The following is a 16,273-nucleotide window of genomic DNA, read 5'->3' on the forward strand; positions in this document are numbered from 1 at the left end:
CGCAGGCAGATTCATTCATTCGTAAATGTGTCTTGAGGATTACTGAGAGGTCCACATTGCTGAGGCACTGGGGACACATTCATGAATGAAACAGGAAAGTCCCTACCTCAGGAGCTCACATTTTAGTGCTATGGGACAAAACCAACAACATGGCGGGATGGCAACTAGTCCTGTCCCCATGAACGCTGTAGCCCCACATTCCCCAAGGACTCCCCACCGACTGGCGGGTGTCACTGCACCACCATTGATGGGATGTCCTCAGGAACAAACGTTAGAAGGGGTGACTTACTCCTGGTGCTGCCTGAACTTTTCTCAGCAGCTCTGCAGGGATGGACTTGTCTCCCAGGGAACACCCCAAGACCTACTCCTGGTTCTGCCTTTGGTTTATGGGAACAGTGGGATGTCTGGAAGGAGAGAAACTGTATGTGACAGCAGGGTCTCTGGAGGGAGAAACCAAGGCCAGCCCCATGCCCGTCTCTGGCCAGTCCTCCTCTCTTCTAATAATCATAGTAATAGCTGCATTTATTTAGGATTTGCTATATGCCAGCCGCTGTGCTCAGTGCTTTACATACGTTCTCTCATTTGATCCTAACAGATAGGTAATGATTATTCTTCCATTTTCAAGATGAAAACACTGAGGCACAGAGAGACCAAGACACTTGCTGAAGGTTACCCAAGTAGTAAGTGGCAGAGCCAAGAGGTGAACACAGGTGGGCTTTCTTCAGAGCCGGAACTGGAAGGAAGCTTTATAAGCCTTAGCAATCAAGGCTCCCCCTTCGTTTTGTTCATAAAATAACAAAGGCTTACCCAAGTGGCATGCCAAGGTCACACAGCCGGTTGGGACAGTGTTCAACAGTTAGCTGTTACGATACCTGCCTGACCTATGTAAACGTCACTCTTCATTTCAGGGTCCCACTGGAAGACCCGGACTCCCAGTAAGTGACTTTTGTTTCTTCTTTCCTTTGCATCTCTTTTACGTGCTCTTTCTCAGTCTGAGGACTGGCTAGGTTAGGTGGCTGGTTTTTCTCCAGGTGTATCTGGGTGACAGGCCACTCTCCAGAGTCCCTGATCTATAGCTTAGGGTGAAGTCACCTCAGCTCCTTCCTCCTTTGAGATCTAGAGAGGACCCTGCTGGGGCGTCTTTAGCTACAGCCCTTGGTGCGCCTTTGCCCCAGGCAGACAGATTACAGCATGCAGATCCTTCCAAAGCTGCAGCTGACTTCCAGACTGATGACCCTACCATGAGCAGCTGCACGGATGGGCAGCCCACTGGCACACTGACTATCCCCCTGCATACCAGCTGACATTCAAACCACTGTTCCTTCTATGCCTGCTGATAAGAGAGCGTACTCAAAAACTTTGTTTTCCCTCAATTACCATGTCCCAATTCTAGAGAGGCTGTGCCAAGTAACCATGGGGACTCTGGGACAAAAAAGATAGCCATCTCTTATTGAAACTGTAAGAGAAGCCAGGTACTGCATTTATCACCTTTCACACATTCAGCTTGTTCAACACCTCAGTGAAATGGGTATGATTATAAACCTGTTTTATACATGAGAGTCAGGAAGGTAAAATAGTTTGTCCATCTGTCCAAGCTTCAGGTGGGGACCTGTTAGAGGCCCGTATCATCACACACCATTCCATACTGCTGTTGCTTGTGGTCTGTGCTCCACCTTCAAAATCCACCTTTAAAGTCTTTTAAGACATTGCTCTGTGGAGTCTAGCCTGGGGCATGGATGAGTTGAGTAGTGGGTATGCGTACCGGGTATGTGTACCATGGGCCCTCAGATGTGGAGTGACCCAGGTAAGATGCTGCAGCCGGTCAGGGGGCCGGAATCGGGTATGGAGAGCACCCTGGCCTGAGGCTGGCACCAGTCTGCCCTGTCTCCCTGTACCAAAGGCCACATCCATGAGATTCCAGACCCTTATGTTCCTCCCTCTTACCTAATGACTCCCCTTTTAGACATGGATTATACTGTAACCTTTGAACTAATCCAACAGCTTCTAAAATTCATGCCTAGCAGTGGCTTTCTTAATGAAATGCATGTGGGGGAATGTTCAAACTTGCAAATGGAAACTCTCCCAGTAAGAGCCCCAGCACAAAGGAGGACGGGTGAATCGGTCCCATGAAATCCAAGGAGGGGAAACATCAGATGACCGAGGGGAATGTGGGCAGACTTTGTTTTTTTCTTACAACATCCACCTTTAAAAAGCATTTAGGGGGCAATTGACAGAGCAGGGGCTGCTGCACATAGTTTCCAGTCCCTGGCCATTCCACACCCATCCCTAACCCAAGCATTTTATGGCCAGGACTGCAAAGAGCATTAGTTTTAAAAAAGAAATGAAAAAGAAACCAAAACACACAACCTGAAATATCATTCAAAAGCCCAAGAGTGAGTGGACCGTGGGGCTGCCACAGCCGACGACCCGCCCTGGCCTGGGGTCCTTCGCAGGCAGAGCCAATTTCGGATCCACGGGTCATGGTCTTGTTGATGCTTCCGTATGAAGGGTCCTAGGAGTAACACTCAAAAAGACTGTGGATGTGAGTCCCTGGTGTACAAAGCAAAAGGTGTGGAGTACAAACATGCTGATGAAATTCACCTGCCCACGGCTGTGCTAGGCTTTACACAAGCAGATGCCATTTACTCAACATCAAAGGCCAGGCACTGGCCACATGCTTCTCAGAGACAGCATCATGTGGCATCCTCCCAGCAACCCCATGAGAAAGAAGCTCTTATCACCCCCACTCCACAGAACTGATGCTCAGAAAGGTTAAGGGAAGAGTCAGTGCTTCTAATCTGCACAGCTACCCTGCCATTCTTTAGCAAAAGTGAAACATTTTACTCAAAGCCACCGTTGGTCTTGACCTTATGTGTTAATTTTAAGAGCCTAATTTCAGAAATAGTTGCTTCTCTCTGGTGTGCCCCACATACATGGTGGATGCTCATTGTTCCTCAAGGCATTGTGCCTCAGTGGGGTTAGCAGATGCAGAGTCACCCGAGAAATGCCCATGCAGTCCCCTCCTGTCCAGCAGGCTGGACAAACCACCTGATTCTCCGCACCCTATTGCTTTCCATCCTTCCAGGCTCCTAGCAAACTCTAGGCCCCACCCCAGGTTTTATGATGTCTGCATGCATATGATGGCAAAAAAATATTTTCTACCAAAAGGGGGAGGAACAAAACTTAATAAGCAGATTTCCAGAGTGAGATGTAACCCCTGGCTACAAAACAAAGCATTTCCCTTGGAGCATCTGCAACTCGTGATTCGGCTGAATCCACATGGCTCGTGGTCCTTCCTGTCAGTACTGGAGGTGGCCGAGAGGAGGGAGGAGTGGAGAAAGACTCCAGAGGTTGCTTTCTCAAACCAGGGGCTGGGAGGAGCACTGCTCTCCAGCTCTGGCAGAGACAGACCGAGGAAAGTGATTCACCCATCTGTCACATGGGAGCTGCCAGTCACCCTGCTCTGTGCCTTGAAGTTGTGTTTGATAAAGATGAGGCACATCCTGGCCATGGCTGGAATTGATGCAACAGTGAAGTCTAAGGGAGCAAGGGCCTTGGAAAGGCATAGGGAAACTGAGGCCCAGGCTGGGACCAGACTCCTCCTTCCGTGCTCTTTCCACAACACTCATGCCTAAGTACACATAGCCATAGCAGTGGCTGCTTGCTGAATAGTCCTTGGGAGCTGCATAGGGAGTGTAGCTACATGATGCTTGGGCATCATACGGGATGTCGTCCCCGCTGCAAACTGGGTTAGCTGTGCCCTAAATCAGGTGCACAGTTTGCCTATAGGGTCCTTCACATGCTAGCCTGGTTCCAACCACATCTGACTGTTTCTGCCTCCTTCATCATCAGGGGGACAAAGGTGCCATTGGGATGCCTGGACGTGTGGTGAGTTGGCCCGTTTGCACCTGCTCAGGTGGCCATTGCTTGCTTCTCCATGCTGGCCTGTCCTCTAAACCATGGCAATGTGCTGTCTACCCCAGGCCCAAGGAGGGGGTCAGCACTTTCCCTTCCCCAGGCCCCAGTGTGCTTTAGGGAGGGACAAGAAAGGAGAAGGGAAGTTGTATTCCGGTCCTTCAGACCTCACAGTATGGCACTACTCTCCAGAGAGCTGCCACAGCAAAGGAAAAACCCAATAAAGTTGCATGAACAAAGCCCTTTGCCAGTCACCTGCTGGGAACGGCAGGAACAAACTGAGCCTCGACATTGGGAGGACTGCCACTCCACCCCCCAAAGCTGGCAGCTCACCCTTAGATTCACAGCTGCTCCTGCAACCACCCCTCGGTGGAGCCAGGGTTCCCAGGGGCCTTCTCTGCAGACAGAGATGCACTAAGAGATGGTGAAGACAGGGCTTGGTCTCAGGTGGCACCTCCAAGTCCTCACGAGGAGGCTGAGAGTTAAAACATTCCTGTTTCTTGCTGGAAAGTGAAGATAGAGAAGGGGAGATGAGAACGTTTGATGGAGGGGGTGTTTCCCAGAAATGGGAAGGCCAGCCTCAGTTCCTGAGTGTCTACAAAGGGCTATAAAGGCAGTAGTCTAAGGCAGTGATGGCCATGCCCCACCCTCACCACTCCCCAGCCTGGGCTGGGACAGTGGCCTCAGCCACTCTCCCCATGTGACTCCTAACTTCCCATCAACCTCTGCCTCGCCTGGCTCCCCAGGACCCCTGACCACCCCCATGTCATTCTCAGCTTTGCCTCAGAATCTCATGGGATTGGCTGTAGGAGTGGGTGTAGCATCCTTGTGTGAATTTGCTTGCCTGGTGTGAGTCTGCCGGTGCTCAGAGGTTGAGAAAAGGCATCCAAATGATAGCTGACCCTTGCTAGTGCTAACTGCTTGCTGGCGTTGTGCTAAGAGCCTTACGTTAGCTTACTCAGACTTCACAAGAACTGCATGAGGTAGACACGGTTTCCACCCCTACTTTTCCGATGAGAAAACCGAGGCTCAGAAGCTAACTGTCCTTCCCAAGGTCACACAGTCAGGAAGTGGCTGAGCAGAAATCTGAACTCAGACAGCCCAACTCCAAACCTGCGCTCTTGATCCTGACAATATTGCTACTCCCCACTAACCACCTACCCCCACTGGCCTTGCAGCTCTGAGGAGGGTCTGATCCTTAGAATGAAGCCCCAGAGGCCTGGGATATTTCAGAGTTCAGGGCAAGTGTTCCATGTCACAGAGCTTTGCTCTCCCCAGCGCCCACCCAAGGCCTGTCTCTGGAGGCATGCAGGCTGGGAGCCCTGGGCCGCCCCACGAGAAGCTCTCCCACCACTTCCCAGAGCAGAGCACGGTGGAATTGCTGCCCGGCCCTGTCTGTTTTCTTCCGTTCTCTAACTCCAGATCCTGAGTCCTCCCAAGCCGTCACAGGCTCTGTACAGAGCAGGGAAACGTGATTCAACCATCCTTTCCCAAGGGCCTGCGCATGTGGACCTGAGCCAGTCACCTGCGTTCCCATAGCCCTCTGAGCCCCTGTCTTCCAAATGAAGATGTTGAGACTCACTGCACCCAAAATAGGGTGGAGTTGGGTTTTGTGCCCAAGCCAACTGTGGGACCCCAAAGTCCCTGCTCCCAGGGAAGCTTCAGGAGCCTCTCCCCTGAGTGCAGAGACAGGCCCACAGGGAAGGCTGCAAAATGCAAAGTGGCAGCTCTGGGCCTTCCCGTCCTGTCCGTCCTGTCCTCCTTCTTGGGCTCTGTGGACACCTCCCCCCAGGAAGTGTCCACACTTCCCTCCCATAGCAGTGGGGGTAGAAGGAGGGGAGCTGCAGGAGGTCTCCCTACTTCCTTCTTAGCAGGTCTATTTTCAAGTTACTCTGGCTGCTGGTGCTATTTTAAATGAGACAATGGGCCCATTTGGCTGCCCATTAGGGGTCCTGGCATGAGCCACCTGATAAGCAGTGAGGTGGCCAGTAGGTGTGACATGCCTGGGTCATCCCTGGGGTTGACCAGAAGTGGCCCCACTGGCCTGTCCAGAGCAGGGTGGATTGGGACTGTCCATCTACTGGTCACTGTTGTTACAAGGGACCCTTGGCCGCCTAACCAGCCTCCTCTGCATCACTGACCCGTGCTCCATTCTTCCAGAGGTGTGTGTCCTGCCTTCTGGCCTCCTGTGATTCTCCACGCCCCCTCCCTCCACCTTGCCCGGCCAGGTCCAAGGACTCCAGGCTTGTCTAGCTTGGCAAAGCTTTGTTCTTGGTGTTCAGCTGGACCTGCAAACCTCCTAGACACCAGCACCACAACACAGTCCTGGGGCAATTCCCCCAATCCCCACCCCAACCTCAGAGTGTCCTGGCCAGCTGGGGCCATGGCTTCCGGGGAGGATTTCCTGACTTAGGTGGGATCTTGTTCTCTTTTCTCTATCTCTGTCTCTCTGCCATTGTCTGGCTTTCTCTCTCTCTCTCTCTGTCTCTCTCACACACACACACACACACATACGTGCCTCAAGAGGGCCTCTTACAGCCCCAGCCACTGTTTCTCAGTTATCTGGAGCAGCTGCACATTGCAGCAGCGCCTTCCACATGCCACATGCTGTGCTTGTTGGACGTGGACCTGCCATGTGTCAGCATCTGTGTTTTGCTTTGTTTCTTATTTCACAGTGATTTCTTCTGTTTGGTTGTTGTCTATGAACATGGATTCTCGTGTGGGTGCCTCTTTCTCATCCCCTCTTTTTTCTCTCCCCCCCTTTCCCTTCCTGCACCCTGTGTTGCATGTGGCTGCCCCAGGGAGTAAAGGGCCAACCAGGCGAGAAGGTGAGTCCACACTTTCCCCTTCTGCCCTGCACCCAGCCTCCTCCTCCAGGTGGACTCTTGATGGGAGGCTCTCAGCCCTCCCCCACAAGAAAGCCCCAGCAGAGGATGCTGGCTGGGCCTGCTGCCCTCACTGCCTCTCACGGCCCCGTTTCCTAACAGCTTCCGTAACATCGGGCAGCAGTCTTGGGATTCCTGGGCGGCGGTCCCAGCTTTCCCAGCTGAGGAGGTCTTCCCTGCCTTGCCCTGCCCTGACAGCATGAGGCCTCATCGCTCTGGCCAATCGCTATTTTGTGTAGCTGGAACTGCCCAGGGGGACCCCCGAGGCTATGGAATAGAGCCCCCCTGGGAAGTCAGAAATCCAGAAGCCATCCTGGAACATCAGCCCTGGGGGGTTCTTGAGAGATTTCTGAGAGCAACACTTCTTTTTTTTTTTTTTGAGATTGAGTCTCGCTCTGTCACCCAGGCTGGAGTGCAGTGGCGAGATCTCGGCTCACTGCAACCTCCGTCTCCTGGGTTCAAGCAATTCTCCTACCTCAGCCTCCCGAGTAGCTGGGATTATAGGCCTGTGCCACCACACCCAGCTAATTTTTGCAGTTTTAGTAGAGACAGGGTTTTACCATGTTGGCCAGGCTGGTCTCGAATTCCTGACCTCAGGTGATCCGCCCACTTGTCCTCCCAAAGTGCTGGGATTACAGGTGTGAGCCACCATGCCTGGCCAAGCACAACACTTCTAAAGAGTTCACTCTGCAGATGAGGAAACTCATCTGATGCCCAAGGAAGGAGCAGGGCTGGCCCAAGATGGCACAGCAATAGTGATGAGCAGGGGCTCCAAGCCAGACCTCCCGGTGCCCGGCTCTGTACTTCCCTGTCTGTAATGCAGTATTTCTGCAATAGTTTCCCATCTCCAAAATAACAATCTCAATAATTATAATACAGTTGCCATGTATTAAACACAAATTGTGTCAGGTGCAGGTTTAAGTATTTTGTCTGTTTTCCCAACTAGCACTGACATAACCTTTTCAGGGAAGCTTTAATATTCTCATTTACACGAGGCACAGAGAGGCCAAGTCACATGCCCCGGGTCACACAGCTAGAATGTGACAGAGATGGAGAGGTGCCCCAGTGTGTCTGACTCCAAGGCTGGGGCTCCTAGCTACCATGCTATTCTGTCCTCATATTGGAACTAGACTGTCAGCTCCACATTGGCATGAGGCTAAACTGCCTAGGAGAAAGACACATGACCCCTTCCATGGACCAGGCATTGTTTTAAGTACTTTACATTATCACATGACATCTTCACATCCACCCTATGAGACAGGCGCTATCTGTATCCTTACAGATGAGAAGACAGGCACGGGGACATTAAGTCACTTGCCCAAGGTCACACAGCTGGTGGGCAGCAGAGCTGGTCTTCAGACCCAAGCATTCCGGCTCTTAACCATGACACTACACCACCTTGTATAAAAATTATTGTATCGTTGCCATGACATAAACAGTTACTAACTTGAAATCATCCCTCGCCTGCCTGTAAGGTATGACATTTTCCAAAATGCGTTTCCCGTAAGGGCAACAGAGCCGCTCTCAGCATTCCTGTTCACAGAGGAGGTATGTGGGCTCAGAGAGGTTTTGTGACTTTTCCTGGCAGAGTAGGACCTTGAACTTAGGGACACACACACGCACACATGGCACTTGTCTAGCTAGCTCAGCCACCCTTGACAGCACTTTGAGCTCATCATTCAGCAGCATCTGCCTTCCTCTCAGAGCTGACATTCTGCCCTGGCCTTCACCCCTCCATGTCATTCTGAAAGCGGGACTAGGGAATTTGAGGCAGCTCAACCTTTCAGGGTCAGGGATGCTGAGTTCACACAGCACGCATGTTGCTCGTGTCCCCCTCCTCTGTTTTCACAGCCCCATTCTCGGGCAGGTCACTGTTCAGCAGTTGCAGGGTGTGTGGCCAGATGGGTATTTGCAGAGGGGGAGCTGGAAAGCATCCTGGGCTGGGCCGGGGAGAGACTCAGGCCTGGGCAGCCTTGCTAAGTCTCCCCTCTCTCCCTGTGTCTCCCTGTTTCCCGCCACTCCAATGGATCCTGTTCTTCTCGCTTCCCCGGCCTGGGGTCCCACCACCCTGTCTCCCCGGAACCCCATGTCCTGTGTTCTCACTGACACCTCTTCTCCTTTCCCTCCTGCTGCTTCCCCCTACTACCTGCCCTTCCCAACCCGTTCTGAATGCTCCCTCCTTGCCCCTGTGCCCTCTGTGTTGACTCTGCTGATCCCCTCGTGGCCCTCCACGTCCCCTGGCATCCCTCTCCTGTCCCATGGGGCCGGCGTCCTGCTCCGGGCCCCCTGCCAGCTCCTTCCCTTTGGTTCCTCTCTTTCCCGCTCCTCTTCTCCATACCTCCCTGCCCCTCGCTCCCTCTCCCCCTTCCTCTCTCCCCGCAGGGTTCCCCCGGAGACGCTGGGCTGTCCATCATTGGTCCCCGCGGCCCCCCTGTAAGTTGTTTTTGCTCTTCCTCAGGGTGTTGGGGGGATGGGTGAGTTGATGAAAAGGGCTTTTAGGCTGGGGATGAGGGGACAGCGAGGGCGGCTGTGCCCCTGGGTGGGGAGGCCACCGCATGTGATGTGGTCAGCCCAACCAGGCCTCGGGTGCCGATGTTGATGTTAAGGAAAGTGGCCTGGCTAAATATACCTAAATTACAGTCCCTTGGGAGGGTTCTGAGGGACCTGCCCTCTAGCCACGAAACTACAGCAGCTGCAAGGTGGGCCCTGCTGTTTATAGACAGAAGGGAGAAAGGGCTCGCTCTCCTCCGGATGGGGTGATCCGGCTTTCCCGGGAACCAGCCTTTGTTTCTGGAAGCCCATGGAGCAGATACGAGTCCGGGTTCACTGACCCAGGCACGCACCACTGGTCTTGCCAGAGGGCCAGCCCACACTCACCCTCACAGATGCCTCTGTGTGCAGTGCCGGGTCCTGTGTGTTCACTAGCACCCTCCACCCCGTGGCTGGGAGCTTGAGAAAACCAGCGAGGCTCCCCTCACATATGCTTCCTTAGGGACCAAAACAGGGGTGTGGGTGATGAAGCCAGCAAGATATCGAGGCTGTGGGAGGAAGGGCTTGTTATTTTCCCAGAGCCCTGAACCACGGGGCTTTAATAAAATCACCACACGTCAGGGTGGAAAGGATCCCAGGGATGGTCTAACACAGCCCTCTCAGAAGGGGAAACTGAGGCTCAGAGAGGGGGAGCGCCCTCCCATGTAGAGGCTGGGCAGGATTAGAACCGAGGAGCCCCGGCCTCACCACAGCAGCAGGCCGCCGGCTCCACCTTCTGCACTTTTCCTGACCCCCCGTGCTCAGTGAGGGGTGGGAGCAGAGGGCTAGCCTCTGGGAGACTGAGACCCACAGCAGAGGGAGAGGGGCCAGAGAACGAATGGCTAACTTACATCCAAGGGAGGGGGCCTGCAGTGAGATGAACAGCCAAGCGAGGGGTTGTGGCGAGTGCAGGGAGCTGAAAGGTAGAGCCAGTTTGAGAAGGAGAGCAGGGGCAGGAGAGCCAGGCTGGCAGACATGTCAGGGGCTGGGTCGGAGGCAGAACTTGAGTGGCCCTGGGCTGAGTAGCATGGCCTTTACAGCAAGGTTTTCTTCTGGGTTCAGACCATAATGACCACGCTTAACACTTCCTCTGTGGTGGTCTTATCTTAAGACTTTTACACGTATTCACTCACTTAATCCTCACAAGGACTCCATGACATAGGGACTGTGATCACCTCCATTTTACAGATGAGGAAACCGAGGCACAGAGAGGCTGAGTGACTTGCCCAGAGCCATAGGGCTGGCACGTGGCTACACTGGTAGCTGATCATTCAGCCAGACCATCTGGCTCCAGTCTGCTTCTGGTTCCTGCTGCTGTCATAGACGGGCCAGGCCTGATGTCACTGTCGCATGTGCTCCTGGGCTCACACGGTGGCTGCCCCGATGGGCTTCAAGCCTCCTGTGTCCTGGAGGAGGTGCAGCACCAATGCCCTGGCCAAATTTGTCCTGATGAAGGTGGTGATGGGAAGGTCATAGAAACAGAAGACAGGCTCCCAGGTTCTAACATCGAGGACTGAGCCCGGTGTGTTAGGAGGACAGGGGAGTAACACAGCATACAGGCCCTACCCTGTGCTGCCATCTCTGTCTGCCTTCTGGTCTGGCTACTGATGTTCTATTGTGTGGATCCTGCTGGTCCTCTCACACCCTTTCAGCAAATTATGTCAACAGGCTACCAAAAAGTTCTTGAAAACCTCCACTGCTGTAGGTGTGTTCAGGGCAGTAGAGCCTCTGCTCCTCCCGGCCTCTGCCCAGCATGGATAACCTAATCAGAAACATATCTACTGCACTGGATTTGACTCCAGTAGTGAAAAACACCTTCTGCTCAGGTAGCAATGACAGCTTCTGTTTCCCAGGCACCTGTCACATAATAGGTCTCCTTCACAGCTGTGAGGCAGGCCCCACCAGCCCATTTTACAGAGGAGAGAACGGTTTCCTAACTCGCCTGTGGTCACCCAGCTAGTAAGTTCTGGAGCTTGGGTTTGGCCAGGTTATCCTCATCCCAAAGCCTGCATTCTTGCCTCAATACCCTGTTCCATGTTTGAAACGCTACGTTTAAAATGATATTTACTTCAGGAGAAAAAAGTCCTCCAGGTGGGTGCCTACATTGGCACCAGGAAAGGTTTTATCATACCAGGAGTCTTAACGAAGCCCAGCATCCTCTGACTTTGGCCCCCATCACCCAGTGGCTCGAGCTATCCCTGCTGAGTCCCCACTACAGCACGGGCAGCCCCCTCAGCTCCTTCCAGGAAGCTGCCCTGAGCTAATGGGAGCAGGGACGGGGGAAGACAAAGGGTCCATTTGTCATTAAGGGGTAGAGGTCAAGTGGGCACCCTTGGTGGCAGCCAGGGATGATGGAGAACATGAGACTTTCCACTCAGCCAGGAAGGGTCCAGCATAGATGCTGCTAATAAGAACCAGCCTTGCCACTCTTAGGGGCCACCTGCCTCCCCTCTTGGAGTTTGATAAATGGTCCAAGCAAAGGGAGAACCCTCCAAGCACTTTGGAGGAGGGTTCACTTTCTAATGAAGTGAGCTGGAATACAGTGTTGGGGCACGTTGACTTTAAGGGAGGCTCAGTAAATCGAGGGGGAGGCTGGACCTCCAAGATGCTGGCTGGCCCAGCAGGCCCTGGGCAGAGGATCTGCCAGTCCTAGGAAATGCCCTACCTCAAAGTGTGCCCATTCCCTCTCTGAGCTCTCCAGCTTCTCTTCTGGGGCCAGGAGATATCTGAACTTCCAGTCCTCATCCACTAGGAGCCACCCCACACCAGGTAGACACACCTACTGAGTGTGTCTCAATTCACTCCATTCATTTTTGTTAAGAGCCCAGTGCCTGCTAGGTGCTGCGTAGAAACCTGACCTCTGTCAGCTTGCTCTCTGGGCACATGATCTAGTGGGAGAGACCAGCGATCACATAATCCATGACAATGCAGACAGCAAGTGCTAAGCCAGGGGATGGTTAGAGAGCTGTGGGACAAGGAGGAGGCACCAGCCTTGTGGAAGGAGGGCAGGCAGGGAAGGCTTCCTGGAGGAGGGGATAATAACTGCAGTCAAGGACCCATGAGAAGCCCTTACATTATGGTCAGGGGTTGGGCTTTGTCCTGAGGGTGTGAAGAGCCTGTAGGTTGTGTTAGGCTGACGTGGGACATGACCAGATTTGCAGTTTACAAGGTTGTAGAAGGTCCAGCATGCAGCATGTTTAGAAGAGACTGCAGTGGGAGGCTGGCTGGAAGGCACTTGCAACAACCAAGGCCTGGACTGGAGCAGAATCGGTGGGGCTGGCCAGGAGGGCTAGACTTGCAAGCTATTTTAGAGGTGGAATTGAAGGATTTCGTGATGATAAAAAATAAGGATTGAGGGAGAAGCAAGAACTCAAGATGACACCACATTTCTGACTTGAGTAACACAGTACTCTTTCCCAGAAGGAAGAGCAGATTTTGCCAGGGGAGATGAATTGAATTTGAGTGTGATGAGTTAGAGATGCCATAAAGTCCAATGGGAACTGTCATCTGCTGCTGGAGGTCAGAGCATGTGGTCTGCTGGAGCTGTCTTGGACGGCTGGCAAGAGTGGACCATGCACACCTCACCTCCTCCCAGCTGCTTTCAGTGACCTCATGCTGGTAGCTTGAAATCGGCTATGGTGGGTGTATTTATACCACAGACATTGGCAGATGCTCTATGAGGCAGGGCTCTCCTCTCCACCCTCCCCCACTCAGCTAATGGTTAAACATTTGCCGGCAAGGAGTCTTGTTGGTGAGGGAGGCAGAATGAGGCTGCCCCCCGGCAGAGACACAACTGACCATCTCTCAAGGGTCAAATAAGAGAAGGGAGACTTCTTGGTAGGCTTTTTCCAACAAGAACCTTCTGTCTGTGTATTTGCAAGTAGGAGAAAGACAGGGAGGAGTAGACATAGGGGTCTGCTTTCAGAAGTGGGGACCTCCTTCGGCTCCCTTTTCACTCTGACCTTGAATTAAGGGAGAAGATTTCAGAGATCAATGTAAAGCTTATTTCCCTTGTTCTTGTTCAGAAGGATGTAATATTAATCCATGAATTAATGTACAAATACATGTATTTTGTATACATTTAATGTGATCCTAATCCCTGTGCATGTTTTATGAGGTTGGAAATCCAACGAAATTCTACTAGATATCAAAATGTATTACAAAAACAGGACAATCTAAGTAAACACATGAACAGAACAGAATGGGGAGGCCAGGAATAAAGCCAAATGCATGTGTCAATCTGGTACATGATCAAGGCTTCATTTCACAATAGGAAGAGAAAGCTCAATTGTTCAAGAAATGATGCTGGGACAATCAATAAGCCAGTTAGTAAAAGGTAAAATGAAAGACAGTTGTTTGGTTTTTTTTATTATTAAAGCCAATTTATTCATTATATTGGAATAAATTCCAAAGAGCGAAATACTTAGATATAAAACCTGAAACTGTAAAATACAAGGACAAAGCATGAATGAACATTTTATAATTCTGAAACTGGGGAAGGCCCTTTTAAACATGACACAAAACCCAAAAGCCATAGGAGAAGATTAAGTTTGTCTATAGAAATATAAAACACACCAGAAACAAAATAAATGACAAATGCCAAATTAGAAAGAATAGTCATGACAAATATGACTATCAAAGAGTTATTTTTCTTGACAAAGTGCTTCACTCAAATCAGCAGGAAAAAAACAACCTACTAGAAAACATTGGTAAAGAAACAGGCAGAGAAATATTGGAAGAGATGTCTAACCTCAGGATATAATTGAAGAGACATAAATTAAAGTGCAGTTCCAAGTCTCACCACATGCCTTTCCCAGGCCCAGCCTCTCCAGAAAGTGGTGTCCCAGTTTCCACTTGGTCCGTGACAACATTCTTCCCCAGATCTCTGAAAAAGCCTTGGTTAGCCCTGGATTTGATCCTGGTTGGAGACATGCATCCTGCTACCAGGGCAGGCTCTGTAATTAACAAACTGTGTGATTATCCCTACCACATAAACATTGTCCCTAGCGGGATGGAAGATGTTTCTTGGAATCCTCTCCTCCTGACCTTTTCTTCAGGCCTCTTGGTGTGCAGAGTAGTTTACAGAAAGTTTACACTGGGAGGCTTCAGACATGACATTGTATGGTTTCCGGGTTTTCTCCTTGGTTTATTCTTAGCATCACTTATCCTTGAGAGGAGAAAAGCCAGGGGCCCTTCCGATAGATGAGTGGGATCTCCTCCCTCGTGCCCTTTTGGATGGCTGCCACAAGCCCATCCTAAGCCTGCGGCAGACTTCAACTCACTCCCTGTTGAACCAGCGCACCCACCCTGATGGCAGGGTGCCCATCCTACCCGGCTGACGTGTTCCCTGAGCACAGGCCACTGGACACTTATATTCGTGGCTTCAAGGAGGACCCTAGCAGCCTGGAGATGTTTTAGGGTCATAGCATGTGAATCCAGAGAAATCTTCTGGAGAGGATCTGATTCTAAAACTGCTGCTTGACAAGGACAAACTTTCATTGATCACAAGACATATTGGGCTCAAAAGCAATCTTGCTCTATTCTGGAGCTTCCCTGTTCAGTTCAGTTCAACAAGTGTCTGATGATGGCAGCCACCATTTCAATAGGCTTTACAAACATAATTAAATGTAATTTGATGATCCTATGAGGTTACACTGTTACCTCTATTCTATAGATGAGGAAACTGAGGCTCTGGGAGGTTAGACAACTTGCTGAGGGTCACACAGTCATAGTCGGAGGTAGGATTAGAATTTAGTCTGCCAGTCTAGAAAGCCCATGCCTGGGAAGAGACTCTGGCTGTGTCAGCCAAAGGAGACCTCAGGCTGAGAACTGGGCATGTTTGTTTGGTGGTGAACGGCGGGTGAGCCAGTGTGTCTGAGCATAGAATAGATGGAAAGATGTGGCAGGAAAGGAAACTAATATGGTTGATGGGGATGGGATTGAGGGATGGCCTTGAACATGGTAGAAAGGAGTCCTTGCTGGTTCTTGAGAGGGAGAGTGACAAGACTCACGTTTCTTAGCTCTCCATCACCCCTGACCACCTGGCCATCCCTCCTCAGCCCTGCATCATCACAGCCTTGTGCTTCTTCTAATCTCTTCACATCCCCTTTGTCCTGAATCTTGATCATAAACCACTGGATCATAAATCACTGTGGCCAGTGAACCTGCTTCTAGTCTCCATCCTAAATATTTATTTATGTTGCACTCTGCACCTCCAGGAAAATAGGCATAGATTGCTCTGCATCCCACAAAGATTAGGGGATGCTCAGAGATTGCCCAACTGCTAGGAGAAGCCTGCTGGCTAGGGTGAGAGGAACAGGAGAAATCTGACTAGTCTAGCCTGAAAACACACATTTTGAAGGTCAGGTTCTGATATCCAAGCCATCCTTAGATAAGTGGCCATGAGCAATGACTGTGTAAATAAAAAAGGGCTTAGAGGACCGCAGTCCAGGAGTTCCATGTGCTGCGGGCTGAGTCTCCGCTGGCCCCACTGTCCCATGCGTTTGTTTACAAGCCATGCATCCACAGCGGTGAGGAGCTCTCCAGGAGCCACTTCCCAGAAGTAGACCCAGAGGATGCTGGGCCCTTCCTGTTCCTTTCCCACCCCCAGCCCCTGTAGGAGATTTCCTATGACGTTCCATTTCATCTTTCTCCATCTTCCCTCCCAACCCACTAACCACAGTGAGTGTCCCCCAAGGACGATCACACAAAGTGAGACGGATGGGAGCAAAGATGAACTGGAGGCCTAGGGATTGGCCCTGTCTCCTCCTTGCTCAATCTCATGTGTCTCTTGTTTTTTTTTTTTTTTTTGCAGGGTCAACCAGGCACTAGAGGTTTCCCTGGATTTCCGGTAAGTGGAGAAGGCTGAAGTTAGCTGTGTCCCAGGTGGTCTGTAGGCCTGATTGGGTTAAACTTCATCTGAGGTCAGCCCCGATTCCACTCTT

General features: G+C 51.5%; 1 protein-coding gene across 1 annotated transcript in view; it reads left to right on the forward strand.

The window, feature by feature from the left end:
* Window positions 1-914: 914 nt before the first annotated feature.
* The window catches only part of COL13A1 (collagen type XIII alpha 1 chain), an 86,907-nt gene continuing 71,548 nt past the window's right edge, over window positions 915-16,273 (forward strand). The window contains exons 1-5 of the mRNA XM_016918471.3: window positions 915-935; window positions 3,853-3,888; window positions 6,717-6,743; window positions 9,183-9,233; window positions 16,144-16,179. Of these exons, the coding sequence (XP_016773960.2) occupies window positions 3,874-3,888; window positions 6,717-6,743; window positions 9,183-9,233; window positions 16,144-16,179 (129 nt within the window). The 5' untranslated portion in view covers window positions 915-935; window positions 3,853-3,873. The remainder of the gene's footprint in view (window positions 936-3,852; window positions 3,889-6,716; window positions 6,744-9,182; window positions 9,234-16,143; window positions 16,180-16,273) is intronic.

Source organism: Pan troglodytes, chromosome 8, assembly GCF_028858775.2.
Source record: "Pan troglodytes isolate AG18354 chromosome 8, NHGRI_mPanTro3-v2.0_pri, whole genome shotgun sequence".
NCBI lineage: Eukaryota > Metazoa > Chordata > Mammalia > Primates > Hominidae > Pan > Pan troglodytes.